The 19,156-nt window shown below is 39.3% G+C and overlaps 1 protein-coding gene across 1 annotated transcript in view; it reads right to left on the bottom strand.

Moving 5' to 3' along the window:
• EXT2 (exostosin glycosyltransferase 2) overlaps nt 1-19,156 on the bottom strand; it is a 74,401-nt gene that overhangs the window by 46,394 nt on the left and 8,851 nt on the right. Inside the window, exons 4-6 of the mRNA XM_010181424.1 lie at nt 18,745-18,940; nt 15,250-15,389; nt 14,290-14,383 (exon numbers count right to left, since the gene is read on the bottom strand). Coding sequence (XP_010179726.1) covers nt 14,290-14,383; nt 15,250-15,389; nt 18,745-18,940 — 430 coding nt within the window. The remainder of the gene's footprint in view (nt 1-14,289; nt 14,384-15,249; nt 15,390-18,744; nt 18,941-19,156) is intronic.

The following is a 19,156-nucleotide window of genomic DNA, read 5'->3' as shown; positions in this document are numbered from 1 at the left end:
TCATGCTAACTTGCCTAAAACTGAAAAGTTTTATGAATTATATTCCTGTTTTATAGAAGCTCAGATTAAAAGCAGCTTTCAAATTTGACCTAAGCTGGCTGTGTTATGTCTATTTGTCAACAAGGACCTACATAGGAAAAGTAGTAGTGTAAAAAGAGTTCTCATAACATCAGTGTGCCACTTCTAAGGTGAAAAAATGGGGGTAGTGAGGAATTGCACTTTGGGGGTGTCTGATCTCTTCAGGTAAAGACTAACCCATAATTCAATACTGGGTTTTCACAGAGCTCAAACCGGAAGTTTCTCGAGAAGGGAAAAAAAGGAATGAGCAGTAGAACAGTGCAGGACACATACAGCTGTTTCCAGTTTAGCTAAGGTTTGCTTCTAATGGAACACACCAACATCCTTTTAATATTGTTCCTGAATTCTCATTCCATCTCTCAACCCTTGTTTCTGGCTATGCATGATTTCCAAGTAAAGCCCTAAAAATATTAATCTATTTAACTTATACAACTTACCTGAGTGGCACATAGGGGAATATTGTTTAATTACAAGACACCTCTGAAAGATGAGCAAGCAAAGCGATCATTTGTGTCATTACATTTTAAGAGACTCTAGATAGACATTTTGTGGTGCTGGTTTTTATTGTAATTCATTCTCAAAAAATCTCTCAGCAAAAGTAAAGCAGCGGGTGGATTTAATCACCTGGCTCAATATTCTCCACTGTAGTAATTTCAACCATGAAACAAGCCCATTTTCCTACATCAAATACAACAGAGAGTGAAAACTAAATATTTCTTTTTCTTTTTTCTTTTCCTTTTTGAAGCTGCTGATTCATAAGGGGACAGAGGTCAGAGTTCAAAATGCTATTCCTACCCTTCAGACACCAGTCACTTGGGAGTAACTCACTTCTACGGGTTCTCAGTTTTATTGCTGTAAAATGCTTGACAAATGCTGACTCAGAAGAGATAAGGGTGAAGGAAAATGTTAGTGCAAGCTCAGATATTAATCTTGAGCTTCTTGCACTGCACTCTTCCTCATATTCTCCTCTTTGGCCCTTTGAAAAGAATCACTTATATCAATTATAGTAATCCATATGTACAACACCACATACTATGCATATAGTGAGAATGGTTCTTTCAAACCTATCTGTTAAAGTTAACATTCTGAGTCTTGCTTCCATACTTTCAGGTAATTTGTAGGGGTTTTGGGGGTTTTTTGTTTGGTTTGGGGTAGTTTTTCGGTTTTGTTAGGTTGGGTGTTTTTTTTAAGGTTTTCATCTTCTACTATGAACAAAAGCCTCGTTCCCATTAAAATCTGGCTCAAATATATGACACAGAAGAAACTGTTTTAATAGAATAGTTCTCATTCTCTCTCATGAAAAAGTAACATTTTAGATGCTGCTGGAATCCTGCATTACCTTGACCCTTAAAATACAGACCACCACTATTTCTCATCCTAGTGTTATTAACTTAGTTTTAAAAATAACAAGAACACAATACTTGAGTGGATAAAAATACCACTTAGCATTGGCATTCTCCCCTCCCTCCATATATTTCTTCACCTCAAACTTGCTTCTTTGATTAATGAGTATGGCAGCTTCACAACTCTGTTGCAGAAGGGAACACTGCATCAGCCAGGAAACCTGACTTACTGCCCTGGCAGCCTACTTATCCACTGCTAAAATACATTTCAGTCACGGAGCCAACAAACAGATACCAGCACTACGAGCAGCAAGGAACCACTCGGTTCTCAGCTGTGGCTGGAAATACCATCACAAAACATGGAGACAGAGCCAGCAAAGAAAGGAGGAAGATGAGAAAAAAAGCAAAGTTTCATAAAGCACTTGGCACTTTAAAAACATGTAATGTAAAAATGGCTATCATTTACTGAATTCCCTTTGCTCCCAAAGGGCTCTCAATTCTGTCTTCCTATTTACAGGCAAATGACATCTGTTGACACCACAGGAATAACAAAGCTGTAAGAGTAATCTGGCTTCTAGATAGTCTTATCTACATAATCATCATTGATAATGATGTAAAGACACACAAAAAAGCCCACTTTCTTTCCGTCCGGTTTCCCGGAGTTTGTGGGTCTCCCTAGTGACTCCACTTCTATTGGATTGTTACTACTGTGAAGGGGCAGGCACACCCAACCTGAGAAGTGGTTACTTGGATCTGTACCATCCTTTTTATGATTAGTTTGTCCGTTGCACATTCCCTTTTAACCGCATGAAACCAGACCTACAGCAAGCTAGACTTCTGCTATCATTGATTCAACAGCAGTCCAGAAAACAATAGAAAACAAATATGTGTATGTAATTGCAGGGAACGTTCAACTACTGTATGACCACAAGTTGGGGGTTGGGGGGGATGTTTTAGCCACATTTCTTGACAAATGATGGACAGTTCCTGAAACTGAAAGCAATAGGTTTCTAGTCCCAGGGGTATTGCCTTCAAATATGCCGATGTTCTCAGGGTAGATCGGCTTTCCCCACTGCAGGCATCCTGCTGAGAGGTGAGGTCCCAAGCAAAACACAGGAATCTGACTGCAAGCCTTTGAGGTGGCAGGAGCCAAGGGGGGTTCAAAGACAAGGCTGGCTGGTGGGCAGCACCTCTGAGTACTGGAGAGGTTAGAGGTTAGTAAAGCAGGAGCCACTGACCAATAAAACAGTGTTTGGAGAGCCCACTCTACAGATAAATTGGGGATCTGTTTACACCTTTCCCAGCTTTCTGAGTTACAAACGCTGATGCTTCCCACTGTGATCTTGTCCTACATCCACCAGCATCTCCCCTCCTCAGCAGCTGCCCTGCTCTTTGCTGGCTGGCTTTATAACATGGCCAAAGGATGCTTGGAAACTTTTAATCAGCATCCAACATCAAAAATAAATAAATAAAAGCACAACTGCTTTTAGTTGTGTCAACTGCTGCAACAAGATCTGTCTTGTTCAAGATTTCCCATGACTGCTGTACTAATGCTGGGAGAATGGAAGCTTAAATTCCCTTGATTAGAGAAGCTAAACACAAAGCAAGCCCAGTGCCAATCACACACATGAAAGGACAGCTTTTAGAAGCAAGTTAAAAAAAAAACCTAGGTAGGGTTACCACCATATTACAGCGGTCAAAAAATCAGCACATATCTCAATTTCAGAGCTTAAGCTCCATACCAGGAAGAACCTGCACTTTTGAAGAAGACATGTTTTGCTCAGTTTCCTGTAAGCTCTACAGTTCTACTTTATATAAGCTTAAACATACACCCATACACACAGTTCTCAACACTGGACAACTTTAACCACAGACATTACTGCCAGCATTGCTTGAATACAGATAATCTTACTGATTTCCATAAGGATAAAAGCTGAAGGACTGGCAGTCATGTTTTTTTTTTCCTTATCTGTAGGAAAAATTCAGTTTAGGACATGGTGCTGCTTTTTTCCTCCACACTTTAAAAATAACTGATCTTAGCTTAAGCTATGTAAGAATACCTCATCCTTCCTGACTCAAACTGTGCATGGCCGTACGGCTTTCTGATGAAATAGATAAGGTGATTAATAATTGCTGGTTGTGATAATACTATGTGGTGGTCACACTGCAATGGAACAGGATGAAAATAATTTTACATGGACAAAATAACTGATAGACATAAACAAGAGTTATTTATTAAAGAGGATACTTTACTGCATGAAAGCAAATTTTGTAAAAAAGATAAGTTAACTCAAAGATAAACATTAAAGCTTATTACAGAAGCCCTTGCTACCCTGAAGAAAGATTGAAAGTACGCCACTGACCAGCATTTGTGTATTTCATAGAATGCATGGAGTTGAAAGGGACCCTTAAAGGTCATCTGGTCCAGCCCCCCTGCAGTGAGCTAGCTTTAACTAGATCAGGTTGCTCAGAGCCCCATCAAGGCTGACCTTGAATGTCTCCAGGGATGGGGCCTCCACCACCTCACTGGGCAACCCGGTCCAGTGTTTCACCACCTTCATAGTAAAGAGCTTCTTCCTAATATCTAATCTAAATCTACCCTGCTTCAGTTTAAAACCATTGCCCCTCGTCCTATCCCTACCTGCCCTTGTAAACAGTCCCTCTCCTGCTTTCTTGTAGGCCCCCTTCAGCTACTGGAAGGCTGCAGTAAGGTGTCCCCAGACTTCTCCAGGCTGAACAACCCCAACTCTCCCAGCCTGTCTTCATAGGAGAGGTGCTCCAGCTCTCAGATAGTTTTCATGGCACTTCCCTGGACCTGCTCCAACAGCTCCATGTCCTTCTTGTACTGAGGACTCCAGAGCTGGACACAGTACTCCAGGTGAGGTCTCACCAGAGCAGAGTGAGATATTTATTCAGTATTAATGTTTTGATTCACCTGAACAATTAAAAACAGGTGGAAGGAGTTGTTTACCTGTTCCCTTTGAAATATGTATAACATGGCTCCTGCAATAGATGGAACTCATATCTCAAGAGATTCCCTGAATTAAACACAGGAGCAACAGATAGAAACAAGTGGTGAGACGATGAGTGCAGAGCTGGGGCTTGGTGCTGCCAGCTTACTGAGGCATTTCAGACAGCTGGTTAATGGGCCTTGCGCTCATGCTCAGGTGTAACCTAACCACCAAATTCAGGATCAGGAAAGTTTTCCCCAATGCCTCAACACGCACCATTGATATTTTTTGCTTTTCTTTGCTACAGTTGAGCAAGTTGAGCAGCATTTTGTGGTAGACTGTGCTGTGTAGGGGAACTGAGATGAATTATTCTGTTGAACTGCTGGGACCAGAATTCCATTACCAGCTGAGTCCAGTTGCATGAAACTCTACTTCCTAAGCTTAACCATAATCTAACAACTTCTATCCATGATTTCCTACTCCACTATTAGTATCCTGGAATGTGCACATCCTCTATAATCCTCCTCTTCAGAGCATCTGTACAAATTTAAGCCACCAGCACAGAATATGTATTCAAAGACAACTAATGCCAGGTGCCATTTTAATTTCTAAAGAGCATTCAAAATTGTCAGGCAATGGAGAGAAAAGAAAAAATAAAGAAGGAATAAAAAAAAAAAGAGGAGCAGAGGGAAAAGGAAGGAACCAACTCCCAGATATGTTACACCATTTGCAAGTCAAAGGGCATTACAGTATATTCCTAGCACAGCCCACTTTTTCATTTGAAAAATACATTTCAAAACACATAATTTTCCTATATACAGGCAGCTAAGAAACTGTTAGATATATCTGTGCAATTTACAGAAAAAGATTAAAGGAAAAGCCATCTAAAGATCATCTGGCAGCAGATTGTTTCTACAGAACATGTAAAACCTTTGTAACTCAAAAGCCAAACATTCCTTCTGTGTTGTAAGATACATTTGACTGAGTCATTAAAACAGGATCTAGGACTTCTAAATTTCACTATTAATATTATGACTTGAATTTATATTGGTTATTTATGCCCCTATCCACTGATCAGTAAAATGGATACAAGACCAAGGCATATTTACTACTACTACTGAACAAACACACATGCAAATTACTGCAGCAATGCAGTGTATTTATACTGTATAGGTAAATACTGAAGTTGTAACACTTTCAGTGATGAAGGGGTATGTGGAACAAGTGAATCTGATAAAGAAATGTGATGTGGTACAGGCTAAGCAGCAGAGGGAGAACAGAGAATAACAAATCATAGAATCGTTTGGTTGGAAAAGACCTTCAGGATCATCAAGTCCAACCATAACCTAACTGTACAAAATCTTCAGTTAAACCATGTCCTTTAGTACCACGTCGATGCATCTTCTGAACATCTCCAGGAATGGTGATACAACTACCTCCCTGGGAAGCCTATTCCAGTATTTAAACACCCTCTCAGTGAAACAATTTCTTCTAATGTCCAGCCTAGATCTCCCCGGCACAACTTCAGGCCATTTCCTCTTGTCCTATCACCCGGCACTTGGGAGAAGAGACCCTCGCCCACCTCACTACAACCTCCTTTCAGGTAGTTGTAGAGGGTGATAAGGTCTTCTCTCAGAATGAGACAAACTTGACAAAGAAAGAGCAGAACACCAGCAGAGATGCTTCATCTTATCTGCAGCTAAATGCTTCATGTGCATGACACAGAATATTTTCAAATATTGTCTCTAAAAGAAGAACATGCCTTTCCTTTTTGGATCATCTGGGTTTCTCTCTAATCTATCCAAGCTGCGTATAGCAATCTACAAAGGGTAAGTACCAAAAGTCCACTTTGCAACAACATGCAGACTCTTAAAATGCAGATTCTTAAAATGTAATCTTAAACAAAAAATAGTACTGTCTTCAAACAGCACAATTTCCCTCTTACAGTTGAAGTCTAACCTTTTGATCTTTAGAGGCTGCAAGCCTAGATACAAAGGCAGCACAACTGCATCCTATAAAAATTATTCACTGAGGTGCTGATTGCTCTCAAATTTCTGAGCTCTTTCTCAGAGATGCCACAAAAACTGCTCTGTAATATAACAAGCACAAAAACAGTTTTCTTCATTCTGTAAAGTAACAGAGCAGGACAGACAAGCAAAAAATAAATCTAGGATAAGGATAGTCTCGCAACAGATGAAGAGAGGAGGGGGGGAGCAATGCACGTCTCATATATAAATGCCAAGGATTCTACAACTCCCCTGGTGATCCTGGCAGTGAGCCAGGAAAGAGTTTTCTCTTTCCTTTGCTGTTTGCAGCAACAAATCTTTCCTCTGGGGGAGGGGTGAGAGGGCTGGAACTAACTTCACTGCATCTGATAAGATGGCAAATTGTCCAGGCCTGACATTTATGGGGGACCTGGAGCTCCACCGAAGCACTCTGGGAGGATTAAAGCTGGGTTAGCCTCTCCAATCACACTCCTTAAAATGCTACAAATGGCAGAGAGATGAAAGTTTGACAATGATGAGTCTAAAGAACACGGAGACAGAAGCTGTCCCCTGTCAGGAAAAGAACTGCAGCTGGAAGTTGAATATTCTCATTAAAAGGACTTGTAAAAATCTAACTATGCTCACAGAGCTTCCAGGGTCCAGATATTGAAATTAAGTTCTGTTTAACTGGCTAAGAACTAAACCCCATCTCCTATGTGAGCTGCACCACCCACAGGAAAACTCCACCACCCATTTGCTTTAACTCTCTCCAGGACCATTTCACTGTAAGAATGGGACGTTTCACACGCCGGCACTGATCGCTTGGAGCCTGCAGAAAGGCTCATATAGCTGTCAGCAAGCTGATAAGAGCTGAAATTACTTTACAGAGCCCTCTTTAAAGAAGAGCCAAAGAAGCACATTAAATGAAAGGGAGGAGGGGTCAGAAAAGCCAGCCACTCATGTTGTTTTAACGTGGCACTAAAACAAGTCACTGATTTATGCATGTGTCTTCAGCTCTGTTTGACCCTGAGTCTGAACTTCTCTTCAGGTCAGGGCTGAGGCACTTGGGGCGTGCACCAGAAAAACCACAATCGCTTGCCCAGGTATTCCAGTTGTGGGAACAAACATTGCAAACTATGTGTCTTCTATCCACATTTAAAAAACTGAATTTACATAGCATTTTAGCTTTTAATTGTCCACAAAATTAAAAAAAATAATTAAAATTAATTAAATTAAAAAATTAAAAAAGAGAAGAGGTTGTGATTATCTGAAACTTTAATTAATCAAAATCAATAATGCTGGGAATTATCCATTCATACAAAGGAGGAACCATACATGAGAGTCAATATTCTCTCTCTGAAGTGTCTGGCAGCCAGTAAAGCTAAGATGCACTCAAAAACCCACTGATGATCTGACAAGGTTATTTCACAAGGCATTATAACATCAAGGTCTCCTGCAAACCTGAGTCCTGAAGTTGCACCACTGCGACCCAACCAGGTCCGACCAAACAGCTGCCTGCTCCTGCATGCTGTCTCTGACGAGGGCCTGCAGGAGGTACCTGAGGAACTCCACATGCAGGCACAGCACACATAAGCCACCACTTCCCCAGAGCACTCTCCAGCTTCCAGAAGTCTGCACCTCAGGAACTTCTAAGCCAGAGGGCAGAGCAGAGTTGTATCAAACAATGTACAGTCAAATCCATTCACTTTCTTCATGACCTTCTTATTTCATAGCTCTTGCTCCTCATCTTATCCTCAGCCATTCATTTTCAAGTTGCAGAGTGTTAGGCTATTTAATCACTCTTCTCATGAAACTTCTGATCATCCTTGTTCTATTATATCCTTTTTAAGATGGAAGAACCATAACTATGGGCTGTATTCAGGGTGCAGACATACAACAGATTTATGCAGTGCCACAGTATTTTCCATTTTGTTCTCTACCTCTTTTCTAAAAATTCTTAGTATTACTTTTTTTGACCACAACTGACCATATAATTTATATTTTCACATAACTATTTACTATAGCTGTAAGAACTCTTTACCAAGTGACTGCAGCTAGCTGAAAGGTGATTACTGTCTATGAGAAAGCTGTTTTAAATTGCATAGATACCCCATTCTTTGTATATTGAATTTCGTTTGTCACTTTATCATCTGATCAAGCTGTACCTGAATTTCTTTGTCCTAAGATGTGCCAATTCCAAATAAAACCTTTCCCAAAGCAGAATCTTCATTAGGGGTAACTGCAAGGGGTTTTTCTATTACTGTTAGCATGAGCTGAAAATTTTCCTTTAAAATCCATACTGTTCTGGATTACCTTTCACACAGCTACCTAATTTAATGGAATTTCATATCTCAAACATCTCTACCTCTCTAAGTTTGGCTGAAATTGGGCAGTAACAGGAATCAGAAGAGAAATCAGCATGCATATTGTATATGATCATACCCCTGTTTCCCTAGAAGACAAGGATGAAAAGAATTCCTGCACTCCAGAACACCAGCTCTTCATTCTTGTACCATTACAGTGCACAGTCTTCCAGATTAGATATTAATTCAAAAGTTTTATTTTGGGGAGATGGAGGGTGTTATAAAGTCAAAAAGGACCAGGCACGCAAAGCTTTCTTTTGAAAAAAAACTCCTCACCTAAAATCCATCCAGTGAGAAAGAATGTCTAAATAAACAGAGGAGTAACTCTTCTACTCCCGTTGCATAGTACTTTCATATTCTGATCCTATGCCTTAATGAGCCTATCTGTGTTAAAAGATTTCCAAGTATGTTGATACTTAGCGAAGACAAACATTTACAAAACGCCTGTATATTCAAACAGATTCATCTCTCGTAAAAGAGCAGAAAAAAGGCACAGAGCCTCAGGTGTCAGTTGAGGAAAACTTTCATACAAGTAAAAGAAACTTATGTATCAGCTACAGTGGTGATATATGTTCCTAGAGATTAACAGGTTTTCAAAGCAAAACATTAGAAAAACTTGTTGAGAGGAAAACTATACAAGGCATGAGATAGGCAGATACCAGCAAAGCTGTTTTGCATTTTTCCTTTACTTATTTCACTCTTCTTCAGGAGCAAGACAAAATTCCAAATTTCACTCTCTATCATACAGATCTATTACACTTCTATTTCCTGTCCTTCTGCTTTAGAACTTTGCTATTACCTGGGAGCTGGTTTGTGGTGCAGAAAAAATGAAATCATAAAGATGCAGCATCAAGTCTGCTGGATCAGTAGCTGTGCAGCTGAGCTGCTTATCGACTTGCCTCTGGGCACTTCTGCCAGTGCTTCAGACCCCATATGGAACTATTTGGGAGAGGGGGATGGTTCAAGGAAGCTTCAAAGAAAATGAGAATGACAACATTACTGTAGAAAACAGACAAGACAGCAATCCCAGGGATGCATAAGTTTCATCCAGACTGCTATTAATTTTAGCAGCTTAACTAGCAGAGGCTCTTTGTGATGGTCAATATGTTGGAGTTTATAAGAGCTATCATACGCCAGTCTTCAGTTCTCATGGACATGGACTGTACATGCAGCATTGTAACACCTTTGCACAACAGTGTAGCCTAGGCTATGAGCACAGAAACTATTCTTTTTTGTGAGGAAAGTCAGAAAACTGAACCAGGAATTGTTCAGGGAAAAATGATCTGCACATTTGAACAATAAAAGCCTAAGTTAATATGGCTGATCTCCAGAGGTCTCAGCACAATCAGGTGTCACACAGGACAGTAAACACTAATTCTGATTTCCCACACTCCAGCTCTGTTCAAACCAATAAACCTCTTTGCTGGTTTATACCATGTACTGTCTGACAAAGCAACTGAGCAAAATAAAGTTGTACTACGGGAAATCACAGCCAAGGCCAGCTGTAGATCCCAGCAGCTGATGACTCCAAAGCTAAAGCACCTGTATTTCAAGCTCTTCTTGACAGTAGTGTGTGATGCTCATGATCAGTGTAGAGCATATAAGAAAATACTTTCAAATATGTGTTCTTATATACTTTAAATGTAATGATTTCTCTTTAAGAGCCTTCCATTCTTCTCCAGCAGATGTATGACTAGAAATACTTCCAGAAATAAAGCAAAAAATTAGCATCGAAAAAGCATTACTCATTAAAAGCAATCTACTTCAATTTGAAAAAAAAGTATATATATGTGTGTGTGTTTGTATATATACATTTTAACCTTGGCGCATGATCTCCAGAGAGTCAACTACAATAACATACTGCAAAAAGAGTACCTAATCAACAAAGAAAACTGGCAAGCCAACATTTAAAATAAAATTTGTTTTAATTATGAGGTTTCTCAACTAAGGATTATTTTAGAGCAAGGACTTATTTTGTTTGGCTAAAAAGAGAATGATCTCAACAATACTCATATCAGAACATGAGAACTGGTTTCTTAATTTACTGAAAAAGTACATTAATTGGCAGGTACTGGCACAGAATGTTTCACAAGTCAGTATCAAAAATGTATTGTGTCCTCTACTGAAATTTTATGTGCAACAAAACCAGTCTATGAAATAAAAACCTAAGCACATCCTAACTGCAAAGGAAACAGTAAGATGTTGCAAAACAATTTTCATACGAATTTTCATAAAAGTCCTTTGCAAAGATCAACTTTTCCTCATTTTAACATCGGTTGTGAACCAATCTTTTTGTAACTGTTGTATCAAACACCAAGGGTTTCACAACGCAAAAACAATAAAGAACACGATCATTGTGGTCTAACTATCTTTGTTTCCACCTCAATAGGAGCAATGCTAGGTGAAAACTAGAATGGACTGGAAAAAACCCAAATATACCACAAGACCAGTTTCAGTCAGTCCTCTTGCACTTGACAAAAAACAAGCATCAAAATACTGTACATCAAGTGTTAGTAGACCTTGAAGCTGAAGCAGCAAAAGAAAGAGGTTTAAAGAGTATTGAGAAATATGGGTTACCTGCAAAACTAGAATACTTGGAAGCTTTTGTTGTCCTTCCATGGCTCAGAAGAACAAACAACTGCTATAGATCACATCTGAAAACATGTATAAATCACTCCAGTTCATTTGCAGATTCATTCTATAAATATTAGTTGAGTTTCATTTTAGTAATTCCTCGCCCGAGAAACAAAACAGAGCACTTATGACAAATCTGCTTTGCTTCCAAACTACCCTTAGCAGCAGCCTCCTCAAAAGGCTCATGTCAACTTCAAATTCTCTCTTCCGCTATCATCACTTTAGCCTTATTTTGTGAATCTTCATTCACTAATTCCTGTACACTGTCACTGAGGTGAAGACATTTTGTATAGCCAAAAAGTCCTCAGATACTTTTCCAAACCGTACAAATCGAAAGAGAGCAAGTAAAGTGTCCAACTGCTCCCTCCTGTGAGACTGATGAGGAGGAAGGAAACAAAAATCTGTAGCACAGGTGGAATATCAGTGCATATTTACCAATGAGAAAAAGCAATCAAGTTACTGGTAGCCCACACAAGATCAGTCACTTGGTACCTTTTCACCATATCAGACAGCCAGAGGAGGACCACGTTATCAGCAAGGGAATTTCACAGATGCTTACACTGGGACTTTACCTTGTAAATAAGGCTGAGAGGACATGAAATGTATGAATAACATGTTTTAAGTATCCACAATATGCAGACAGAAATAAATTCACAAAGGCAAGAGAAAGACAGACCTTGTGATTTCATCCTGGTACTATGCTGCCAAAACACACAACCACATCCTCAACAAAAGCATCGAGATGTGAGAGGAAGCTTTAGAAAAACACACTTCCCACCTTCAGTCAATGGAATAACTGTTTCAAATATGTCATTTTGGACCCAATGACTACTGCAAACCATCTATAATCCAACAAAATTCACTTTAGACACAGAACAGAACTGCTTTCTGGCTATTAAAATATCTTCTATTTTAACTTACTTTTATGGAGGTACAGGTAATATAGACAATTCATAGATCATCTGAATTAAGGGGGTTTTTGTTGGTTTGTTTCATTGTGAATGTCTAGGCTTTTTTTTGGTTGGTTGGTTTTGTTTGTTTTGCCTGGTTTTTGGTTTGGGTTTTTTTATTGTTTTGTTTTTGTTTTCAAACTAGTGTAGTTTCCTGATTTCATACTTTACAATTACTGTTTAACCTCTCCACAATGTCAAGTGCATTGTCTGCAGAAGGAGAACACTATCCTGAAATTCTTATTTTGTGAGATTAGTAAAATGGACAAGAAAATCAATGAAATCAATGCACACTTTAACAGACCATTAATGTAACTTTTAAAGCTTTATTAGGCAAAACTCCCTAGAAAATAAAGCAAAATCATGTTTCCAGGAGCTGTAACAGCAAAGACACTTTTCCACCTGCCATCCCTGGTGGCAACTTGGCACTGCCAGAGGGCCCCACCAGAATGGTTTATTTGTGAGAAGGGACTAAAGAGAAAGGAGACCCCTGATGGCTGCTATGATATTTGCAGACTCTGTACAGAGAATGAAATGAAGCTGGCAGCAGAATTCAGGTGTGAAAAGATATTTACCGCTAAATTTGAGAGTATTTTCTCCACACACACCCAGTATTAATATACGCTGTGCAGCTTTAAGCACTGTTTAGGTAGAAATTACTAGAGTGCTGTAGGCTACACCCTGAAAAACCATGCTTTGGGTCACTTTTTACAAGGAGCACACAAAAGGTGACTTTGTCACTAACGTTGGGTAAGGGAAGAATTTCAGAAACATGCCTTCATAATTCTTGCGGAAATTCAACTACAGATATCTCATGTGTCTTTAAAAGTCACAGGAGATCAGATAGTTCACCTTTCCCCTACATTCCCAGCTCTTACTTTCTCTATGCCTCAGCTCCTCATCAGGAAAAACAATTATAACAGTATCTCCCTACCTTATTAGCAATATATGCTTAGAATAAGGTGGCAAGGATGAAAGATTCTAGATACAAGTTCACAATACATGTTAACATCTTACTTCTTCCCTGGCCCAAAAATGTAATCTATATCTTCCAACCATCGAAAGAATCATGTGGTTGAATCCTATCCCCTGATCTGACACCAAAACTCTTCACACTTTGTGAAAATCCTCACAGAGTTAACAGTCCTCATGTGCTGAGCTTCACTTTATGATCCAGAATTAAAGCAACTGATGATGACAGTATCCATAACAGCAAAGCTAATGAGCAGGAATAGGCATCAACTAGACTAAACTAGAAGACATTCCCTTTTGACTACACACCCAGCTGACACAGACTTCATTCACTAGTTTGGACACTTTGTGACCTTCTCTCTCACCAGTCACCAAACAAACAAAATTTCTCTCTCAGAGGAGTTGTCAACTTACTTAAAATATTTTGGACTTAATGCTTCCCTCATATTTTGAGCAATTAAAATTTACCTACAAACCAAAGCTTCTCTTGAGGTAAAGGCAGAATCTTGAACTTCTTCTTTAATGCAATTTAAATACAATGTAGAAATAAAAAACCAAATATACCCTGTGACTTCATCAGAAATACGTTAATACATGAGAATAGGCAGTACACCTACATTCAGGGAGAGCTTCCATCTGAGGGTGCATTAAGAAAGCAGAGGGGACACATGAAAAACTGAAATTAAGGAGAGTTTGACTACATTGGTAGAAGCTGGCAGTCTCCCCTCATGGCAAATATCACCCTGCAAAACTGAAGTCTGTCTACTGAAGTGTTCTGCAATCGCAATCATATGCGATATTCTTAACTTCCAGACCTGATGGGTAATGTAGTACTGACCAACAGCTGCTGTTCAACATGTTCATAAAGAAGAGGGCTGAATAATCAAAATATTAACACGAGATTGCAACGGAAGCTTCTGCATTCCAAAATTCTGCATTTCATAGTAAGGCAGATGGCCTACACTCTAACCATAAATAAAGGAAAATTATTAAAAGAGAGTGCATTATTTTACCTGTCTTTGCATCTCTTCAATCTGTCGCTGGGGAACACTTTGCAGAATACTGTACATTTCAGGCAACTTTTCTTCAGGGATGACAACAGAGGCCCTATAAGCAAACAAAAACAGAAAACAAATTGTAAGAGAAGAAAGAAGTTCTACATTAAAGATGTCAACAGCTTTTCCAACTCAGAATCTTGTCCTATTCTAATATCAGAAGATATTAGCAGAAAGGAGTCTTCTCTCAGTGTAAATGAAACTGTAGCAGTTCCTTCACAACACCAGCCAGTCTGCTCACAGATAACACCACAAAAGTCCGTGGACTGATCTGTACAGACAATGTAATAAATACGGAAGGGACAGAGACCCATAAACCCTGAATCCTCATCTCTGGATTGCCACTGATGTGCTGTCAACTGGGATTTTTGGAGTGACAAAACAGCAACAGCATATACAGTGCCATGTATACAAACTAGTAATTTGTGGACATGTTACCCTAAGATCATGTAACTGGGCATAGCACACGCATGGAAAAATAATCTAAGCTCTTAACAGTGTACTCAGCTACAAAATAATTACACCTTTCAGTCTCAGATGAACTTAGGAATGATGATGCAATACAAAGAATTCAGCATTTATGTGATGCAATGCTTACATTTGCTTTCCTTAAAAAGAGTCTGAATGCAGACCAGTCCTCACTGAATTCAAGCACAAGATAATGAAGCAAGTCTGTTTTAGAAAAAATATTATCAGCTACAGGAGACCCAAATGCTCTGTCATCCCCATCTCATTTGTTTTCCTACCCTATTTTTGATGCATATCAAGGGCAAAGACTGCAAGCATTTTACTTTCTATTCTAATCTATTCCTTGTAACCTCCAATACACTTGACGTATCACACAGATTTTATTCCAGTCACTGAATGCAATTAAGTCTCTTATGCAACGGCTTGATGTACGATAGTGAGGATACAGACCTCTTCCAGTCCAGAACCTCAGCGAAAGGTAAAATGTAGGAGTCAGCAATGATGACTGGGACACAGCCAGCTTGAAGAACATCACTGAGCACAGCCTGTCCCAGGCGGGCTCCACGTAGAACAATGCAGAACGTAGACTCCTGTCAACAAATTGTATCCAACATACAAATGAGGGGAAAAAAAGGAAATGTTAGATCTATATCATGTATGTATGTATATGTCTGTATTACGCTTTCCTGCCTTGTATATATAGATAATGCTTTCCTGCCCTGCCCCTCATAAAAAAAAATCAAAAGGAAAACTGGCTTGCTCCGTGCAGCCAATGTATTATGAATTATTATCTAATTCAAAATAATTATGCGACTTTATTTTCCAGAGGCTCGAAAATATTATAAGTGGAAAGATAAGAAATCAGCTAATGGGACTATTCTATGCTTTATTTTAATTGACAAACTTCAGAATTCTAATTGAGAAAATTCCAGTGGAAAAATAAGTTAAACACTTTGAAAGTCTGGCATAACGATGAGCAACAAACAACGTGAGCTTATAGAGTACAAACTGTATGAAGCCAACCTAATTTTCTTCAATTATACGGCAATCCAGCTCTATGGATAGCAGAGAAGTAGTAATTTCATATCTCAACTTTAAAAGGCATTTGACATCTTTGATAATGTTTTCATAGGTCAATTAAGAAACCATGGGCTAGATAAAGCCCTCATAGGCTTTATAGTTACATAAATTATAGTTACAGAACTTCAAGTATAAAGCAGTTAGTGGGGATTCACAGGCGAAACAGTGATGGACCAAATAATCTTTCCTAGGTACAGCAATATTCAATGAGTTAACCAAATAGCAGAATTAAGACCATACTTATTAGATCTGACAGCACATACGATTCTGTAGGATTAGCAAGCATTGTGAAAGAGAGGATTAGAGTTTGATGTTATATGGAAAAACTGACTAAAAGATACTGATACACATAGCATTCAACACTTAGATAAAAATAACTAACTGTACTAATATAAAGTGTAAGTAACTGGCTAGGTTTTGCACTTTGCAGAAGAGAACATTTCCTACAAAAGGACAGGAAAAGAAAGGGTATTCACACTTCAGCAATGTTGTACTGTTGAAAAAGCAAACCACTCCACCCACCCAGGGTGGTATTACAATACCCAGGTTGTATTAGAAGGCAAAAAAAAGTGCAATCTAAGAGACTTGAAGGAATCACTCACTCTTCTCACTGACCTCAGACGGAGCAGCGTGTTCAGTCTTGAGAAATACACTTCCAGGGGTTAAAAAAAGGATAATTACTTACCTTGAAAGTATGATCTACAAGGAAAGATTGACTATATCAATACTACTTATTCTGAAGGGGTAAAGGCAGGAAGAGGAGAGCTAAAGGGAGCTTCAAAGACATAAAAAGTTTTTGCAAAAAGGAAGAATATAATCCACTTACTCATGTCCACAACGCACAAGGCAAAACCTGTAAGTTTAAACTGCAGCAGAGAAGACTTTTTGACTATGCTACTACACTCACCCTGTAGATAGGGACTTTAGTTCTCAATGCCACTGAGGAATCTTGCTACAGAATTAAGATTGCAAAATAAATGCTTGTAGAGTTCAGCTACATAAACAAGGAAAAAGCCCAAGTCAGTATTATCCCTAAGTCTAAGAAAGAAAAATTATAAAGTTGATACAGAGACTCCCACAGATAAGAAAATATCTTTCCAGCTTGCATTCTGTGGCCTGAGGAAAAGGAGCCAGGAGGCTCAGCAGGGCAGCAAAACATCAAAACGGAACTAGAAAATACAAGGGGGTTTGTTTGCTTTTCACTTGTTTCCTAATGCAATTGTAAGACTTGTGAAAATCCCATCCAAGAGAAGACTGCAAACAGGAAGCATTAGCAAACCAGAAGCCGAAGAGCTTGTCTAGTAGCAAATCTGTAAAAGCAGTGCTGGAAAGGATGAACTGTGATGGCAGCCCCCCTTCCCCAGCTCTCAGACAGGAAAAGAAAGAAAAGAGTGTGGGGAATGAAAGGAGCAGAGAGAATGAACACACATCTTAACCATTGACTCACGAGATCACACAGCAGCAGGTGGAAGAGACTACAGTTAAGGTCTGGGAGAGAAAAAAAAAGCTGCCCAGATGCGGACACACATGCTCATCTGCCCAGATAACCATTTTTCCTGTCTAGACAAAGGTTACTATAAATACAGCTCCTCGCATCACCACTGTTATCAGCCAGACATTCCAAAGGGAGATGCAGGGCTCTGCAAAGGAAAGTATTTTAACAATCTCGGCATGTGCCAGCTCTCTTCTGAGTTATAAAATCATATTCAGCAAAATACAGACATATATTCCCTGACTTGCTATCCTTGAGCAATCCAGTTTGTATTTAAAGAAATAAAGCAAACAAATACTTTTTTCTCCCTTTCAGCTGAAAGTTTAGGACTCAGGATGACCCTTTGGTGTCCCTCCCCATCCTCCACAAGGAATTTTAAACATACTTCCTACAAAACATGAGTGGAAATGTTGCATTTCCTCAGCTTGTTTGTTATTTTATCATCACTTGCTGAAGTTCAAAGACAGATTATGTGCTGGTGGCCACAGAGAGAGCACAGTGGCATAACTTACTTCACTACACTGCATCCAAAGCACCTCTCTGGTAGTGAATTGCCAAGAGACACAGGGGTCTGAGAATGCTATCTAGTTTTATCTTCTTCTGACACATCAAAAGGCCTCTGGAAGTTGGGCCAAGGCCATGAAACACATTTCACCTAGATGTTTTCATAGCTGCATACTGACAAGTCTTCTCGCTCAGTCTGTCATATCTACACAGAAAATTTTGTAGGGTTTAACTACCAAGCTGCTCCTTAAATGTAGTACTTGTTTTTTGCCCCAGATAAATCCAAGCATAAGCTCTTCAAAGTTTATTCAATCTTCCCTCCAACTGACAAAGCCATCCTCTGTTCCAAGCTTTATCTAGCAAGCTCTGGACTGTCCTGTGAAAAATAAATTCCAAATTCATGCCTGCTGAAGGTACTTTTGCCAGTTATTCTGGAGGATGTAGATTCCAATGTTCTTTTCTAATTTTAAAGTAAGCAATTCTGTCTGGCCTCCAAAAGTTTCTCCTCCCATTGCTGTTGGATTTGGCATTATGTCTGTAACACTTTTCAAGTTTTCATGACATTGTCATGTGTTCCTAGAAGACCACCATGACCAATCCCATGAAGTTGTTAGACATAAGCACTGTTTTCAAATTTCAGCATGGTCTGCATATCAGTTTGAGTACATACTACTTCTAAAAAGAACTCATGCTTACAAGAGTAAAGTTGGGATATAATATCCAAGCTAACGTAACGAGTTACGCACTTTCAAAAGATAGCCAGCAAGTTAACTAAACACAAGGAAGTACCCTACCAGTGCTAAACAGGAAGAGCTCCACAGCTAAGACTCGTCAAGGGGAAGAGAAGTTTGCAGGAGAGACGGCCTTACCTGAAGCACTTGAGGATAATCAAAGACCTGATTTTTGTGACAGCGCTTGCGAACAGCGGGGACTCCATCTGACAGATTTGTGCATTTGTCCAGGATCAACACTGATTCCCCATTCTCAGCTTGAAGAGCTTCCAACTCAGACTGGTATTCTGGGTGCAGAGCCATTTGAGATGACAGAATGAAATACCTGCGTGGTCTACAAAAAACACAGCAACATTACCTGACAGCACAGGGAGTTTACTTCCAAGATGCTCTATAACACATTTCCTTCCACCCTAGAAAAGCAGAGCAAGATTAACTAAATGTAAACATGCTCCCAAGACTGTATTTTTAGACAAGGTGGAAAGGGTTATGATGTAATGTAATTAAATCTTGGACAGTAAGTGACTCAGCATTATTTACAATTTTGAAT

This window comes from Mesitornis unicolor, unplaced genomic scaffold (genome assembly GCF_000695765.1).
Source record: "Mesitornis unicolor isolate BGI_N332 unplaced genomic scaffold, ASM69576v1 scaffold17263, whole genome shotgun sequence".
Taxonomy (NCBI): domain Eukaryota; kingdom Metazoa; phylum Chordata; class Aves; order Mesitornithiformes; family Mesitornithidae; genus Mesitornis; species Mesitornis unicolor.
Note: the sequence above shows the minus strand (reverse complement) of the source record. Positions and strands in the feature narration are given on the sequence as shown.